Genomic DNA, 13,813 nt, shown 5'->3' with positions numbered 1-13,813 from the left:
AGGTTAGGTGAGGTGCTATATTCACGTGCTATATTCACATCAGGGGAGTTTAGCAAAACAAGGTTGCTATGTTCCAGTCAGCGGAGTTTAGCAAAAAGTGTTAGCCTATGTTATGTATAAAAAATATAAAAAATGTATTATGTCATGTTTTGTGTGGATCCCAGGAAGAGTAGTTGCCACTTTAGCAGTAGCTAATAGGGATCCTAATAAAATACGAAAAACACAGAGGACCATGTCTTATGGAAAGTTATATTAGGAATTGATATTAGTCATCATAAAGTTATATTAGGGATAGTAATTCAGCAGTCTGACATTCAAAAACAATGGTCGCAGGAGCTCCTTCTGAGCTAAATATGTGTCATTGGTTTGACCTGGACAAAATATTATCTTCATGTGCATTACAACTTTCTATGGGGTAAGAGCAACGATCTAAATGATATGGTTGAGATAGCCAAGGGAATAAAAATAAAATGAATTCACTTTCAATTTAATACTTAATTAAAGGCCTACTTCAAAAAACTAAATCACAAAATAAGTATATTTACAGTGTTGTTTTGTACAAATATCTTCACTTTAGATATCACCACGTCGGAAACAAAATTCATCAACAGGTTGTATTCATTCAAATTGTATTCATTGTTCCTGAAAGTTGTTTCTAGTCGCAAATAATATTGTAGGTTTCAAACCATTGCTTCTAAATTTAAGGGTAAAAATGTGTCTTATCTCATCTTAAAATCTTGGTGAAATGTTATTATCAGTTCATTTAAGTATTCAACTAAATATATATTTCTCTATGATATCTCACAAAACAAATGTTTAAACTAATTCAAAAAATGGTCATGATATGAAAAAAATATCAAAATATTACACATAAAATACATTATTGCCATGTTATTGTGCACTTCCTGTCAAATAATTAACATGAAAAGTGAACGCTACAGTACAGTGAAATCTCAGCAGTCACCTTAGGTAGGGTAGCCTAATCTGAACAACCAGATTTGATTCCAGAAAGAGACACAATATTGTAAAACAAACAAAAACAAAAGACAAAACTTCTGAACACAATGGGAGGGAAAATCCCACTGTCTTTATCTCAAGGAATAGGCCATAGCAGCACCTAGCGTTGGCTCCAGTAATAACAATGCTACTTTATAAAATGTCAGTGTGATTTGAGCTTGTGGGCAGTGCTAACAACCATGATCATTCTCCTCCATGCTTGAGCTGCTGCTACGCCTGCTGCTGCTGTTGGAGGTGTCTGGGGAAGCTGAGGACAGAAGGGGGTCATTGGATGATATGGGCGACAGGGTGTTGTCCATTAGAATGTCCTTCAGTTTAGTGGATGCTTTGCTGGAGCCATATGCCCCTGGGTCACCTGCATCCACAGGGCTGTCGTTAAAGTGGATGGTACCGTTGTTGAGGTCCAGTGTGGTGGGAGGGGACATGTCGGGACCTGGCTGCTGGTACAGGTCTGAGGGACAGTCTCCTAAGATGGGCTCCTGCTTGATGGCTCGGGCTATCAGCTCAGAGGAGCAGAGGGAAGACGACGGCAGAATTGCAAGACCATGAGCCCGCGCCTGCATCTCCAACTCCTACACAGAAACACACACAGAAAACACATTAACCCACAAAGAGTATTAAAGTACACATTCCAAAGAGTATTAAAGTACAGAAGTACAAAGGTTTTCCCTCAAGGCGCCCCTGTACCATGCCCACTGGCTCCCTCTGGAATGGCGTACCTGTATGCGCAGCATCAGATGGCGGTTGGCATGCTCCAGCCTTCTCTGTCTAAGCTCCACCTCCTTGGCTCTCTGCTGCTCCCTCTGCAGCTTCCTGATGTAGTCCACTGAGGCCTTCAGAATGGTGCCCTTATTCCAGCGCATGTCCCTAGGGACCGCGGGAGACAACAGTCAGTGCATACATGTAGTGTACATGTAGAAACTAAGCAGATCCTTAAACTACATGAACCTTTATGCAATCCGGAAGCAGCCAGAGATTTTTGGTAGATAAAAAAGATGAATATCCAAAAGTGGTATAAACTGTGCTACTTACGGATCATTAGACTTAGGAATCAGGGTTCCAAGCTCTTTGATTCGATCGTTGATGTTGAACCTTCTCCTTCGTTCAACTACAGGGTGAAGAGACAAAAATTGGGAATCAGTTAAAGTATCATGAGGATCTGCAAATCAACTCTTGAAAAATATCAATGTATCCCAAATAACTGACTATTCCTCTTTGCCATAGAAACTCACTTAAGTTGTGATTGTCCTTTTTTTGTCTCTCCTTGGCCATCGCTCGAACCTCAGCTTCTGGGCGGAAGGGAAACACTTTTGAGTGACAAAAGAAGGTGTCCTATTCCATACATACTCAAGATGATTACAACCCATTTCTGGCTAAATACCATTCATGTTAGCTATCTTTGCTACAATTTTACTGAGACAGTATATAGATCCATATTGTGTTATATTTTTCAATATGCACAAAATACTTCACAGAGGCCTTTAATGCTGCATTTCATATAACATACACAAATGATCCAATCTGAGGTAGATTATTATGAATTCCCATTGGCAGTTTAGTTCAGGTACATTAGTGAGCTGCCATGAAAATAGTTTCATAAATGTATTAAAATAATTCAAATGACAATGGCTTAAAAATCTGAAAATCTAGTGACAACGTACCAACTGGAAAGCCCTCAGGCCTTTGGTAGTTGTCAAACTGGCCATAGGATCCAGTATTGTCCAGTACGTGCATCATGCCAGGAGCTGGAGTATTGGTAAATTATTTGATATATTTAATGTATAGCTAACAGTATATTTATACATTTTACAAATTGTACACAATATTTGTGCATCTTTGCTTCTTTAACTGTTAGTATATCACTACAATGGTTTCACAAATTGAATATAAACATCTTTAAATATTATTTTATTTGAAAGGGTTGAAATTATTAACATGGAGCTGCTTTGCTGAGGGTGTTATAATGTGTTATACCCGGTAGACAAAAAACATTAACCTGAGAATTCCCTTTTGATGTTGGATAAGCTACCAGGGCAGGAGTTACTGATGGCAAGTCCATTTGGGGGAAGCCCTTGATTTCCATACATGTCCAGAAGGTTACCAGATACAGGGAGCTGAGGAAATGAACAGAACATTCAATGATTGCAATGCAACAAGTAAGAAAGATGTTTATATTCTATAGCATAAAAAGCTGTAGTTCCTATTCAGTAAATGTGTTGTAGGGCCTGTAGCTATTGCACTCATCACTTGAAAAGTTGTTTAAATTGTAAAGGATGTCAACTTACTGTATTAGTAACCTGGAGTCCTGGGTCCATAAGTCCAAAAATATCCTCATTATAACTTGTTTCCAAGCTAATAATGTCATCGATGACATCATCCATCTGTAATAATGATGGAAAACACATTCGAAACCAACCTATATAGTAGTACCAGATTTGTATTAAAATAATGTTCTGATAAACAACATTGAAAGATGTCGCATAAATCTACATGTATTTTGTAATCAGTTTGCCATTTTCATGAAGTTAGTTATAAATCCACTGTGAAATCCAAATGAGAAACCAGGGTGAATGGTACATTGGATCTCTGTGGCATCTCTGTTATGCCTACCTCCTTCTCGCAGTTGGAGCTGAGGGTCAGCAGGGCCATGGGGCTGTTGGGGGCACTGCTGCCTGGGCCGGGGGGCATTCCGTGCTCCGGGGGCTGGCTGGGGCACTGCAGGCTTCCTGCCTGGCTGCCAGGCTTACCCCCAAGGGTTGTGGACAGGTACTGCCTCACCTGCTTCCTCTGGGCCTGCTGGATGTGGTACTTGGTGGGGTTCTCCAGATGTGTCTGTACCTTGGTGGGGGGAAAGGAGAGACATGGAAGGCGATTAACATTTTTCAGAAGTCAGTTTTATTCAATGTCAGTATTGAGGTAGTCATCTTATCCTATGGAAACGCATAGTTATCCACTGAAATGTGGCTTTGTAAAATGTTGTCTCACAATACAGATCTTTGACATTGTGTGGGTTGGTTTTCAGACTAGAATGCATGCCCGAAGATCAACACATGGATGTGACACAATCAGAAACAATGGACGGAATCATTTCAATCAGCGCCTCCAGTTATATGCCTCTTTATTTATATTACTCAATGACAGTCAATTATACAACACACTTAGGACATTGTCATTGATTAGTGAACATTTCTGTTATATTATTCTAATTCTCAGAACAAACAAGTATTGTAATTTACTATAAATATAGTAATACTGCATCCTGAATGACAAAACCAAACCAAAAAAACAGCTCAGTAGCACATCTCACCTGGTAATGGCTGTATTCAAGCATCTCCAACATATTGTAATTTGTATGATATGTATGTATGTATCAGATATTCCCTTGTTCTGGTCAGTCAACTGTGTGGACACAGGGCTAACATGAAAATAAGAGGACAGACTTGGTCGGTTGAACTTATTAAAGGAAAACCCCTCATGAGTTATGTAAGTTAGGAGACAGGGGGAGGATACCAGGGCTCATCCTCCCTGTGTTGTGTTGTTCTAGTTAAACTGAGAATTTATGTCTTCACAGGGTTCATTTGACGTCAACATCTCTGTCTCACAAAGGACCCTTTCTGCTGGTGGGTTACTAGTCTCCAAACTGAAACTCGCTCACGGCTAACTAACGTTTCATCTTTAGTTCCGCTCATCTAGTATAAAACATAATTTGTTCTGAGAACACGGAATACAATTGACACCACTGTTCCATTACAAACAGAGCATATGAAAAGATAAATTCCAAAATGTAGCAGCATTTTTAAACAGATTGTCCATCCCCCTACCAACTTTTGGTGTTAAGTATTTAAGCACTAGTCTGAGTGGTTCGCAAATGGTGTGCCAGGATCCACTAATCAACTAAGTCATAGCCAGTTCCTACTTAGTCTGCCACTTAAGAGGCCACTAGGGTTAAAAATACAAAAAATGTGCCACAGGCATGGCACAATAATGGAATCACTGCTGGCTTGAAACCTCTGGAATATGACATTACCAGAAACAAATATAACTGTGTAATTAGGAACATTAACATTAACATTAATCTATGCCAAAGTTCAATAGTTTATCCAGATCACTAGCCCTGTATGCTAATAAATTTCAACACTGCTTAGTGACATTTGTTATATCTGGTTTTCAGAAGACACATGGCCATTCATGGTTCCAAAACCATGTCAAATATAAATAAATAAAGACAATATAAGTAGTTGTATCTAACACAAGGGGCAACTGTACTGTATATAAATGATCAGTTAAGAGTCATATAAACAGCATATTCTCACTCTCACACCCTTCTATAGAAAGATCATTGGTTTTGACTGGTTTTGGCCTGTCTCTGCATGTGTATAGAAGCTATGAGCAAAGTGTGAGTCTATATGCCCACTGGGATTTCCACTATGCAAAAAACAAAGAAAATATTAGCTAATTTATAGAACTATTCATTTTTAGTATAGAGGAATATGCAACCAAAAAATGTAGAATAAAAATAAATCAAAACAATTAATCTACAAATCGTTCCAAAAATCCACATTAGAAACACCCATTCCTCCAAAATCTATTATCATAAATGTTGAGCTCACATCTGACCATTCTACTCTAACAAAGCTGGCCCATTATTCTGGGACAGTAATTTAGAGTTATACAGCAGGCGTCATGCCTGGAGCCAACACGTGTGATGTTGCACACATCTCTCTCTCTCACTCTCTATCGCTCTCTCTCTCCACATAACTATTAGTAATTAGATTTAGTTCTTCTCTAGCTACCTGTCAACAGTATATTATGTTGCCACTCCTTGCACCCTTAAGCACATACAGTGGATGCCTATACATACATGCTTTCACACAGGTCATAGTAATCAAGTTGTCATACATTAAAGTATTGTTTTGCTTGAATGTACTTCTTTAAAATATCACACAGAATGTAGATACATGTGTGTGCAGACTGTGCACATATCAGTGTCTATTGCCTTAGTTAAATAAAGGCTAATACCACACCCTCACCACTGACCAATCAGATCTACCTGAGAAAGACTGTGTATACTGAGAATGAAGAAGGAACCCTTAGCAAAACATAAATACAACTTAGAAAGACTCCACAAGGCACATGCTTGACCAGTAGCACTATACAGTAATTAATCTGTCTTTATCGTCCTTTATACATTGTAGCCCTTGGATATATATGAAAAACCACAATAATATGTTTGTTCCAGGTTTATTTAACCATTGTACAAGTTTGTTAAAGGCCCAGTGCAGTCCAAAGTGTGATTTTCTTGTGTTTTATACAATTTGTTATATACCCTTTGTTGGCAATGACAGAGGTCAAACGTTTTCTGTAAGTCTTCACAAGGTTTTCACACACTGTTGCTGGTATTTTGGCCCATTCCTCCATGCAGATTTCCTCTAGAGCAGTGATGTTTTGGGGCTGTTGCTGGGCAACACAGACTTTCAACTCCCTCCAAAGATTGTCTATGGGGTTGAGATCTGGAGACTGGCTAGGCCACTCCAGGACCTTGAAATGCTTCTTACGAAGCCACTCCTTCGTTGCCCGGGCGGTGTGATGGGATCATTGTTATGCTGAAAGACCCAGCCACGTTTCATCTTCAATGCCCTTGCTGATGGAAGGAGGTTTTCACTCAAAATCTCACCATACATGGCCCCATTCATTCTTTCCTTTACAAGGATCAGTCGTCCTGGTCCCTTTGCAGAAAAACAGCCCCAAAGCATGATGTTTCCACCCCCATGCTTCACAGTAGGTATGGTGTTCTTCAGATGCAACAGACGCATTCTTTGTCCTCCAAACACGACGAGTTGAGTTTTTACCAAAAAGTTATATTTTGGTTTCATCTGACCATATGACATTCTCCCAATCTTCTTCTGGATCATCCAAATGCTCTCTAGCAAACTTCAGACGGGCCTGGACATGTACTGGCTTAAGCAGGGGGACACGTCTGGCACTGCAGAATTTGAGTCCCTGGCGGCGTAATGTGTTACTGATGGCAGGCTTTGTTACTTTGGTCCCAGCTCTCTGCAGGTCATTCACTAGGTCCCCCCGTGTGGTTCTAGGATTTTTGCTCACCGTTCTTGTGATCATTTTGACCCCACGGGGTGAGATCTTGCGTGGAGCCCCAGATCGAGGGAGATTATCAGTGGTCTTGTATGTCTTCCATTTCCTAATAATTGCTCCCACAGTTGATTTATTCAAACCAAGCTGCTTACCTATAGCAGATTCAGTCTTCCCAGCCTGGTGCAGGTCTACAATTTTGTTTCTGGTGTCCTTTGACAGCTCTTTGGTCTTGGCCATAGTGGAGTTTGAAGTGTGACTGTTTGAGGTTGTGGACAGGTGTCTTTTATACTGATAACAAGTTCAAACAGGTGCCATTAATACAGGTAACGAGTGGAAGACAGAGGAGCCTCTTAAAGAAGAAGTTACAGGTCTGTGAGAGCCAGAAATCTTGCTTGTTTGTAGGTGACCAAATACTTATCTTCCACCATAATTTGCAAATAAATTCATTAAAAATCCTACAATGTGATTTTTCTGGATTTTTTTTTCTAATTTTGTCTGTCATAGTTGAAGTGTACCTATGATGAAAATTACAGGCCTCTCTCATCTTTTTAAGTGGGAGAACTAACACAATTGGTGGCTGACTAAATACTTTTTTGCCCCACTGTATATATTTCCACAAGTTGTAATAATATTGTGAATTTGTAAAAATGATAATAATGCCCTTTTAGTGTAAGAGCTGTTTAAAAAGAGCACTTGACATTTCTGCCTGTTTTGGTAGGATGGAGTTTTGGCCTGCCAGGTGCAAAATGATCTAATAGGAAATAAGAAAGCTTGTTCCAATAGAATAGCATAGAATAGAATAAGAAAGAGAGTTCTAATAGCATAGACTAGAATAAGAAAGAGAGTTCCAATAGAATAGCATAGAACAGAATAAGAAAGAGAGATCCAATAGAATAGAATAGAATAAGACAGAGAGTTCCAATATAATATAATAGAATAAGAAAGAGAGTTCCAATAGAATAGAATAAGAAAGAGAGTTCCAATAGAATATAATAGAATAAGAAAGAGAGTTCCAATAGAATAGAATAAGAAAGAGAGTTCTAATAGCATAGACTAGAATAAGAAAGAGAGTTCCAATAGAATAGCATAGAACAGAATAAGAAAGAGAGTTCCAATAGAATATAATAGAATAAGAAAGAGAGTTCCAATAGAATAGAATAAGAAAGAGAGTTCCAATAGAATAGAATAAGAAAGAGAGTTCCAATAGAATATAATAAAAAAGATAATTCCAATAGCATAGAATAGAATATAATAAGAAAGAGAGTTCCAATAGAATATAATAAAACAGATAATTCCAATAGCATAGAATAGAATAAGAAAGAGAGTTCCAAACCTCTCTGCCAATAACAGCTGGTTTTCAGTATTCCCCTCCCCACTCCAACCACTCCTAGACAGTCATAGTAAATGTGTTGCTTGAGAAATTGCTCTTTGCTAAGAAGCTATTTTGTTTATTTTGAGAATTTTAACTGAAAACAATCACAGTAAGGTGCTTAGTTGTCACCCAGAAATTATTTGACATTGACATAAGAACAGCTGCATTGGATCTTTAAGTTCTGCATGCCCTTCGAGCCATGCACACCATATGCTGCACTAGTCGAGACGTAATTCTTGGAAATAACCCTTGAAAAGAAAAATGGAGCTCAATATCTTTAACATAGAATGTCCACCCTAATTTAGGAACTTCTGTTTACTAAGCTGTTCAGCGCTGTACACCATTATGTCAAAGAGACAAACATTGTTCTGAATGGGTCAAAGTGTAAACCAAAAAAATAAAATGTGTCTTTCTCTGTCTGAAAAAAAGAGATGAGGATAGAAGCCCAGTCATTACAACACACTAAACTGCTGGTCTGAACATGCATATTTCCCCATCGATGTCTCCCAACCACATTCTCATTTAATTGACTAGAGAAGTATGCAAAATGACTGTGCTAATAGTGCCAACTCTGTGAACCCTTCCACGGATGGGAGGTGAACAAGTTTAAACTGTTCTGCCTTATTATTATTCGACCATGCTGGTCATTTATGAACATTTGAACATCTTGGCCATGTTCTGTTATAATCTCCACCCGGCACAGCCAGAAGAGGACTGGCCATCCCACATATGCTCTCTCTAATTCTCTCTTTCTTTCTCTTTCTCGGAGGACCTGAGCCCTAGGACCATGCCCCAGGAATACCTGACATGATGACTCCTTGCTGTCCCCAGTCCACCTGACTGTGCTGCTGCTCCAGTGTCAACTGTTCTGCCTTATTATTATTCGACCATGCTGGTCATTTATGAACATTTGAACATCTTGGCCATGTTCTGTTATAATCTCCACCCGGCACAGCCAGAAGAGGACTGGCCACCCCACATAGCCTGGTTCCTCTCTAGGTTTCTTCCTAGGTTTGGGCCTTTCTAGGGAGTTTTTCCTAGCCACCATGCTTCTACACCTGCATTGCTTGCTGTTTGGGGTTTTAGGCTGGGTTTCTGTACAGCACTTTGAGATATCAGCTGATGTACGAAGGGCTATATAAATACATTTGATTTGATTTGATTTGGTGAAGGAACTGCGCAGCCGTGAGTCCAAATTTATGAGGATCCTCACACGAGATAAAGCGATGTCAATAGCCGCTCTAACTAACGTAAAGGTCTACCATTCCCTCCTAAACAGTATCATGCCTTTGTTGGGATTACTGGAAACCGTGACTTGGAGTGGAGGAACGGCCTTCCAGATAGAGATAGAGAGGTGAAGCACATGCAGGGGAAGTGCCCTACGGCCTGGCAGAACCTTCACCGATAATAACCCAAAGAAAGATCTCTTTGTGCTAACATAGTAGAGGACGTCTTTGTTCCGCCCTCATTTTGTGGCCTTTTCCTTCAGCCAAACCTTTGGGTTAAGACACATACGTGAAGAAGGGCAGTATTCCTCATCTCCCCACAGCGACTTTACCCCTCTTTTATTTATAGCCTCTTCGCGAGACAGAGGTTTATCACCTACTTGCAGAGAGCACATGGGCTTACATTGATGGCTATAGCCACTGGCTGCCATGATCCCTTGGCCCCTGTATAACTACTTGTACACACTGCTGAGGAAAAACTCTTGACTATTTATCAAACTGCATTGAACAAATGTTATTCTCCAACTAAAGTAATTTAAAGTATAGTTTACTATACATTACCACCTCACATTCTTCTAATCAGAGAGACAATGTAACTATTATGTTTATTTCAGAAATCCTTGTGGGGTATCATAGCCCTACTATTGACCTGCAGACCCTTTCTTGCTCTATGTTTAAACTGTCTGTTGTCTGGATGATAGCCCCTTTGCCTAAAATGGCATACTCTGAGGTCTTATCCTAACTTGAGACATAAGTGTTCACATGCATCAGGCTGCCACTAATCTTGTATTTCCATGAAAATTTGACATTAGGGTGCCCTGGTGCCATGCAGTCTAGAGCGTAAAACTGGACCAGAAACCAGTCAATGGACACAAGAGAGGTTCATGCCCCATGATATATTCCTAAATGACCCTTCAGACTTCATATCACCAGTCCTGGCAAACCTTATCTCCCCAAAAAACATATGTTTGCTTTCTTTGGACTATTCTGTAATGATGGGGTGGTGAGTCGGAAGCAGGTGAAATGTTTTAATAAAACAACAAAACCAAGAACACGACACTAACATAAGGCATAACGCTGATACACAAGAACAACACCAACTGGTGAGTGAACCTGGGAGAGTGACATACACTGCTCAAAAAAATAAAGGGAACACTTAAACAACACAATGTAACTCCAAGTCAATCACACTTCTGTGAAATCAAACTGTCCACTTAGGAAGCAACACTGATTGACAATACATTTCACATGCTGTTGTGCAAATTGAATAGACAACAGGTGGAAATTATAGGCAATTAGCAAGACACCCCCAATAAAGGAGTGGTTCTGCAGGTGGTGACCACATACCACTTCTCAGTTCCTATGCTTCCTGGCTGATGTTTTGGTCACTTTTGAATGCTGGTGGTGCTTTCACTCTAGTGGTAGCATGAGACGGAGTCTACCACCCACACAAGTGGCTCAGGTAGTGCAGCTCATCCAAGATGGAACATTAATGCGAGCTGTGGCAAGAAGGTTTGCTGTGTCTGTCAGCGTAGTGTCCAGAGCATGGAGGCGCTACCAGGAGACAGGCCAGTACATCAGGAGACGCGGAGGAGGCCGTAGGAGGGCAACAACCCAGCAGCAGGACCGCTACCTCCGCCTTTGTGCAAGGAGTAGCACTGCCAGAGCCCTGCAAAATGACCTCCAGCAGGCCACAAATGTGCATGTGTCTGCTCAAACGGTCAGAAACAGACTCCATGAGGGTGGTATGAGGGCCTGACGTCCACAGGTGGGGGTTGTGCTTACAGCCCAACACCGTGCAGGACGTTTGGCATTTGCCAGAGAACACCAAGATTGGCAAATTCGCCACTGGCGCCCTGTGCTCTTCACAGATGAAAGCAGGTTCACAGTGTGCACATGTGACAGACGTGACAAGAGTCTGGAGACGCCGTGGAGAACGTTCTGCTGCCTGCAACATCCTCCAGTATGACCGGTTTGGCTGTGGGTCAGCCATGGTGTGGGGTGGCATTTCTTTGGGGGGCCGCACAGCCCTCCATGTGCTCGCCAGAGGTAGCCTGACTGCCATTAGGTACCGAGATGAGATCCTCAGACCCCTTGTGAGACCATATGCTGGTGCGGTTGGCCCTGGGTTCCTCCTAATGCAAGACAATGCTGGACCTCATGTGGCTGGAGTGTGTCAGCAGTTCCTGCAAGAGGAAGGCATTGATGCTATGGACTGGCCCGCCCGTTCCCCAGACCTGAATCCAATTGAGCACATCTGGGACATCATGTCTCGCTCCATCCACCAACGCCACGGTGCACCAAATCAATTTTATTTGTCACATACACATGGTTAGCAGATGTTAATGCGAGTGTAGCGAAATGCTTGTGCTTCTAGTTCCGACAATGCAGTAATAACCAACGAGTAATCTAACTAACAATTCCAAAACTACTACCTTATACACACAAGTGTAAAGGGATAAAGAATATGTACATGTGAATGAGTGATGGTACAGAATGTCATAGGCAAGATGCAGTAAATGGTATCGAGTACAGTATATACATATGAGATGAGTATGTAAACAAAGTGGCATAGTTTAAAGTGGCTAGTGATACATGTATTACATAAGGATGCAGTAGATGATATAGAGTACAGTATATACGTAGACATATGAGATGAATAATGTAGGGTATGTAAACATTATATTAAGTAGCATTGTTTAAAGTGGCTATTTTACATCAATTCCCATTATTAAAGTGGCTGGAGTTGAGTCAGTGTGTTGGCAGCAGCCACTCAATGTTAGTGGTGGCTGTTTAACAGTCTGATGGCCTTGAGATAGAAGCTGTTTTTCAGTCTCTCGGTCCCAGCTTTGATGCACCTGTACTGACCTCGCCTTCTGGATGATAGCGGGGTGAACAGGCAGTGGCTCGGGTGGTTGTTGTCCTTGATGATCTTTATGGCCTTCCTGTGACATCGGGTGGTGTAGGTGTCCTGGAGGGCAGGTAGTTTGCCCCCGGTGATGCGTTGTGCAGACCTCACTACCCTCTGGAGAGCCTTACGGTTGTGGGCGGAGCAGTTGCCGTACCAGGCGGTGATACAGATCGACAGGATGATCTCGATTGTGCATCTGTAGAAGTTTGTGAGTGCTTTTGGTGACAAGCCAAATTTCTTCAGCCTCCTGAGGTTGAAGAGACGCTGCTGTGCCTTCTTCACGATGCTGTCTGTGTGGGTGGACCAATTCAGTTTGTCTGTGATGTGTACGCCGAGGACCTTCAAACTTACTACCCTCTCCACTGCTGTTCCATCGATGTGGATAGGGGGGAGTTCTCTCTGCTGTTTCCTGAAGTCCACAATCATCTCCTTAGTTTTGTTGACGTTGCGTGTGAGGTTATTTTGCTGACACCACACTCCGAGGGCCCTCACCTCCTCCCTGTAGGCCGTCTCGTCGTTGTTGGTAATCAAACCTACCACTGTTGTATCGTCCGCAAACTTGATGATTGAGTTGGAGGCGTGCTTGGCCATGCAGTCGTGGGTGAACAGGGAGTACAGGAGAGGGCTCAGAATGCGCCCTTGTGGAGCCCAAGTGTTGAGGATCAGCGGGGTGGAGATTTTGTTACCTACCCTCTCCACCTGGGGGCGGCCCGTCAGGAAGTCCAGTACCCAGTTGCACAGGGCGGGGTCGAGACCCAAGGTCTCGAGCTTGATGACGAGTTTGGAGGGTACTATGGTGTTAAATGCTGAGCTGTAGTCGATGAACAGCATTCTCACATAGGTTTTCCTCTTGTTCAGATGGGTTAGGGCAGTGTGCAGTGTGGTTGAGATTGCATCGTCTGTGGACCTATTTGGGCGGTAAGCAAATTGGAGTGGGTCTAGGGTGTCAGGTAGGGTGGAGGTGATATGGTCCTTGACTAGTCTCTCAAAGCACTTCATGATGACGGATGTAGTCGTTTAGCTCAGTTTAGCTCAGTTACCTTAGCTTTCTTGGGAACAGGAACAATGGTGGCCCTCTTGAAGCATGTGGGAACAGCAGACTGGGATAGAGATTGATTCAATATGTCCGTAAACACACCAGCCAGCTGGTCTGCGCATGCTCTGAGGGCGCGGCTGGGGATGCCGTCTGGGCCT

General features: G+C 41.8%; 1 protein-coding gene across 4 annotated transcripts in view; it reads right to left on the bottom strand.

Annotated features, from left to right (window-relative positions):
• Positions 1 to 240: 240 nt before the first annotated feature.
• Positions 241 to 13,813, bottom strand: part of mitfa (melanocyte inducing transcription factor a) — a 48,446-nt gene continuing 34,873 nt past the window's right edge. The window contains exons 1-9 of one of the 4 annotated variants that reach the window (XM_036950687.2): positions 4,325 to 4,474; positions 3,628 to 3,855; positions 3,303 to 3,398; positions 3,014 to 3,131; positions 2,679 to 2,762; positions 2,250 to 2,306; positions 2,050 to 2,125; positions 1,737 to 1,884; positions 241 to 1,589 (exon numbers count right to left, since the gene is read on the bottom strand). In XM_036950687.2, the coding sequence (XP_036806582.2) occupies positions 1,188 to 1,589; positions 1,737 to 1,884; positions 2,050 to 2,125; positions 2,250 to 2,306; positions 2,679 to 2,762; positions 3,014 to 3,131; positions 3,303 to 3,398; positions 3,628 to 3,855; positions 4,325 to 4,357 (1,242 nt within the window). In that variant the 5' untranslated portion in view covers positions 4,358 to 4,474 and the 3' untranslated portion in view covers positions 241 to 1,187. Of the gene's footprint in view, positions 1,590 to 1,736; positions 1,885 to 2,049; positions 2,126 to 2,249; positions 2,307 to 2,678; positions 2,763 to 3,013; positions 3,132 to 3,302; positions 3,399 to 3,627; positions 3,856 to 4,324; positions 4,475 to 13,813 lie in introns of those variants that run through there. The other 3 variants (XM_090206142.1, XM_036950685.2, XM_036950686.2) reach the window with 3 other exon arrangements.

Source organism: Oncorhynchus mykiss, chromosome 17, assembly GCF_057628025.1.
Source record: "Oncorhynchus mykiss isolate SJ-2025 chromosome 17, ASM5762802v1, whole genome shotgun sequence".
NCBI lineage: Eukaryota > Metazoa > Chordata > Actinopteri > Salmoniformes > Salmonidae > Oncorhynchus > Oncorhynchus mykiss.
Note: the sequence above shows the minus strand (reverse complement) of the source record. Positions and strands in the feature narration are given on the sequence as shown.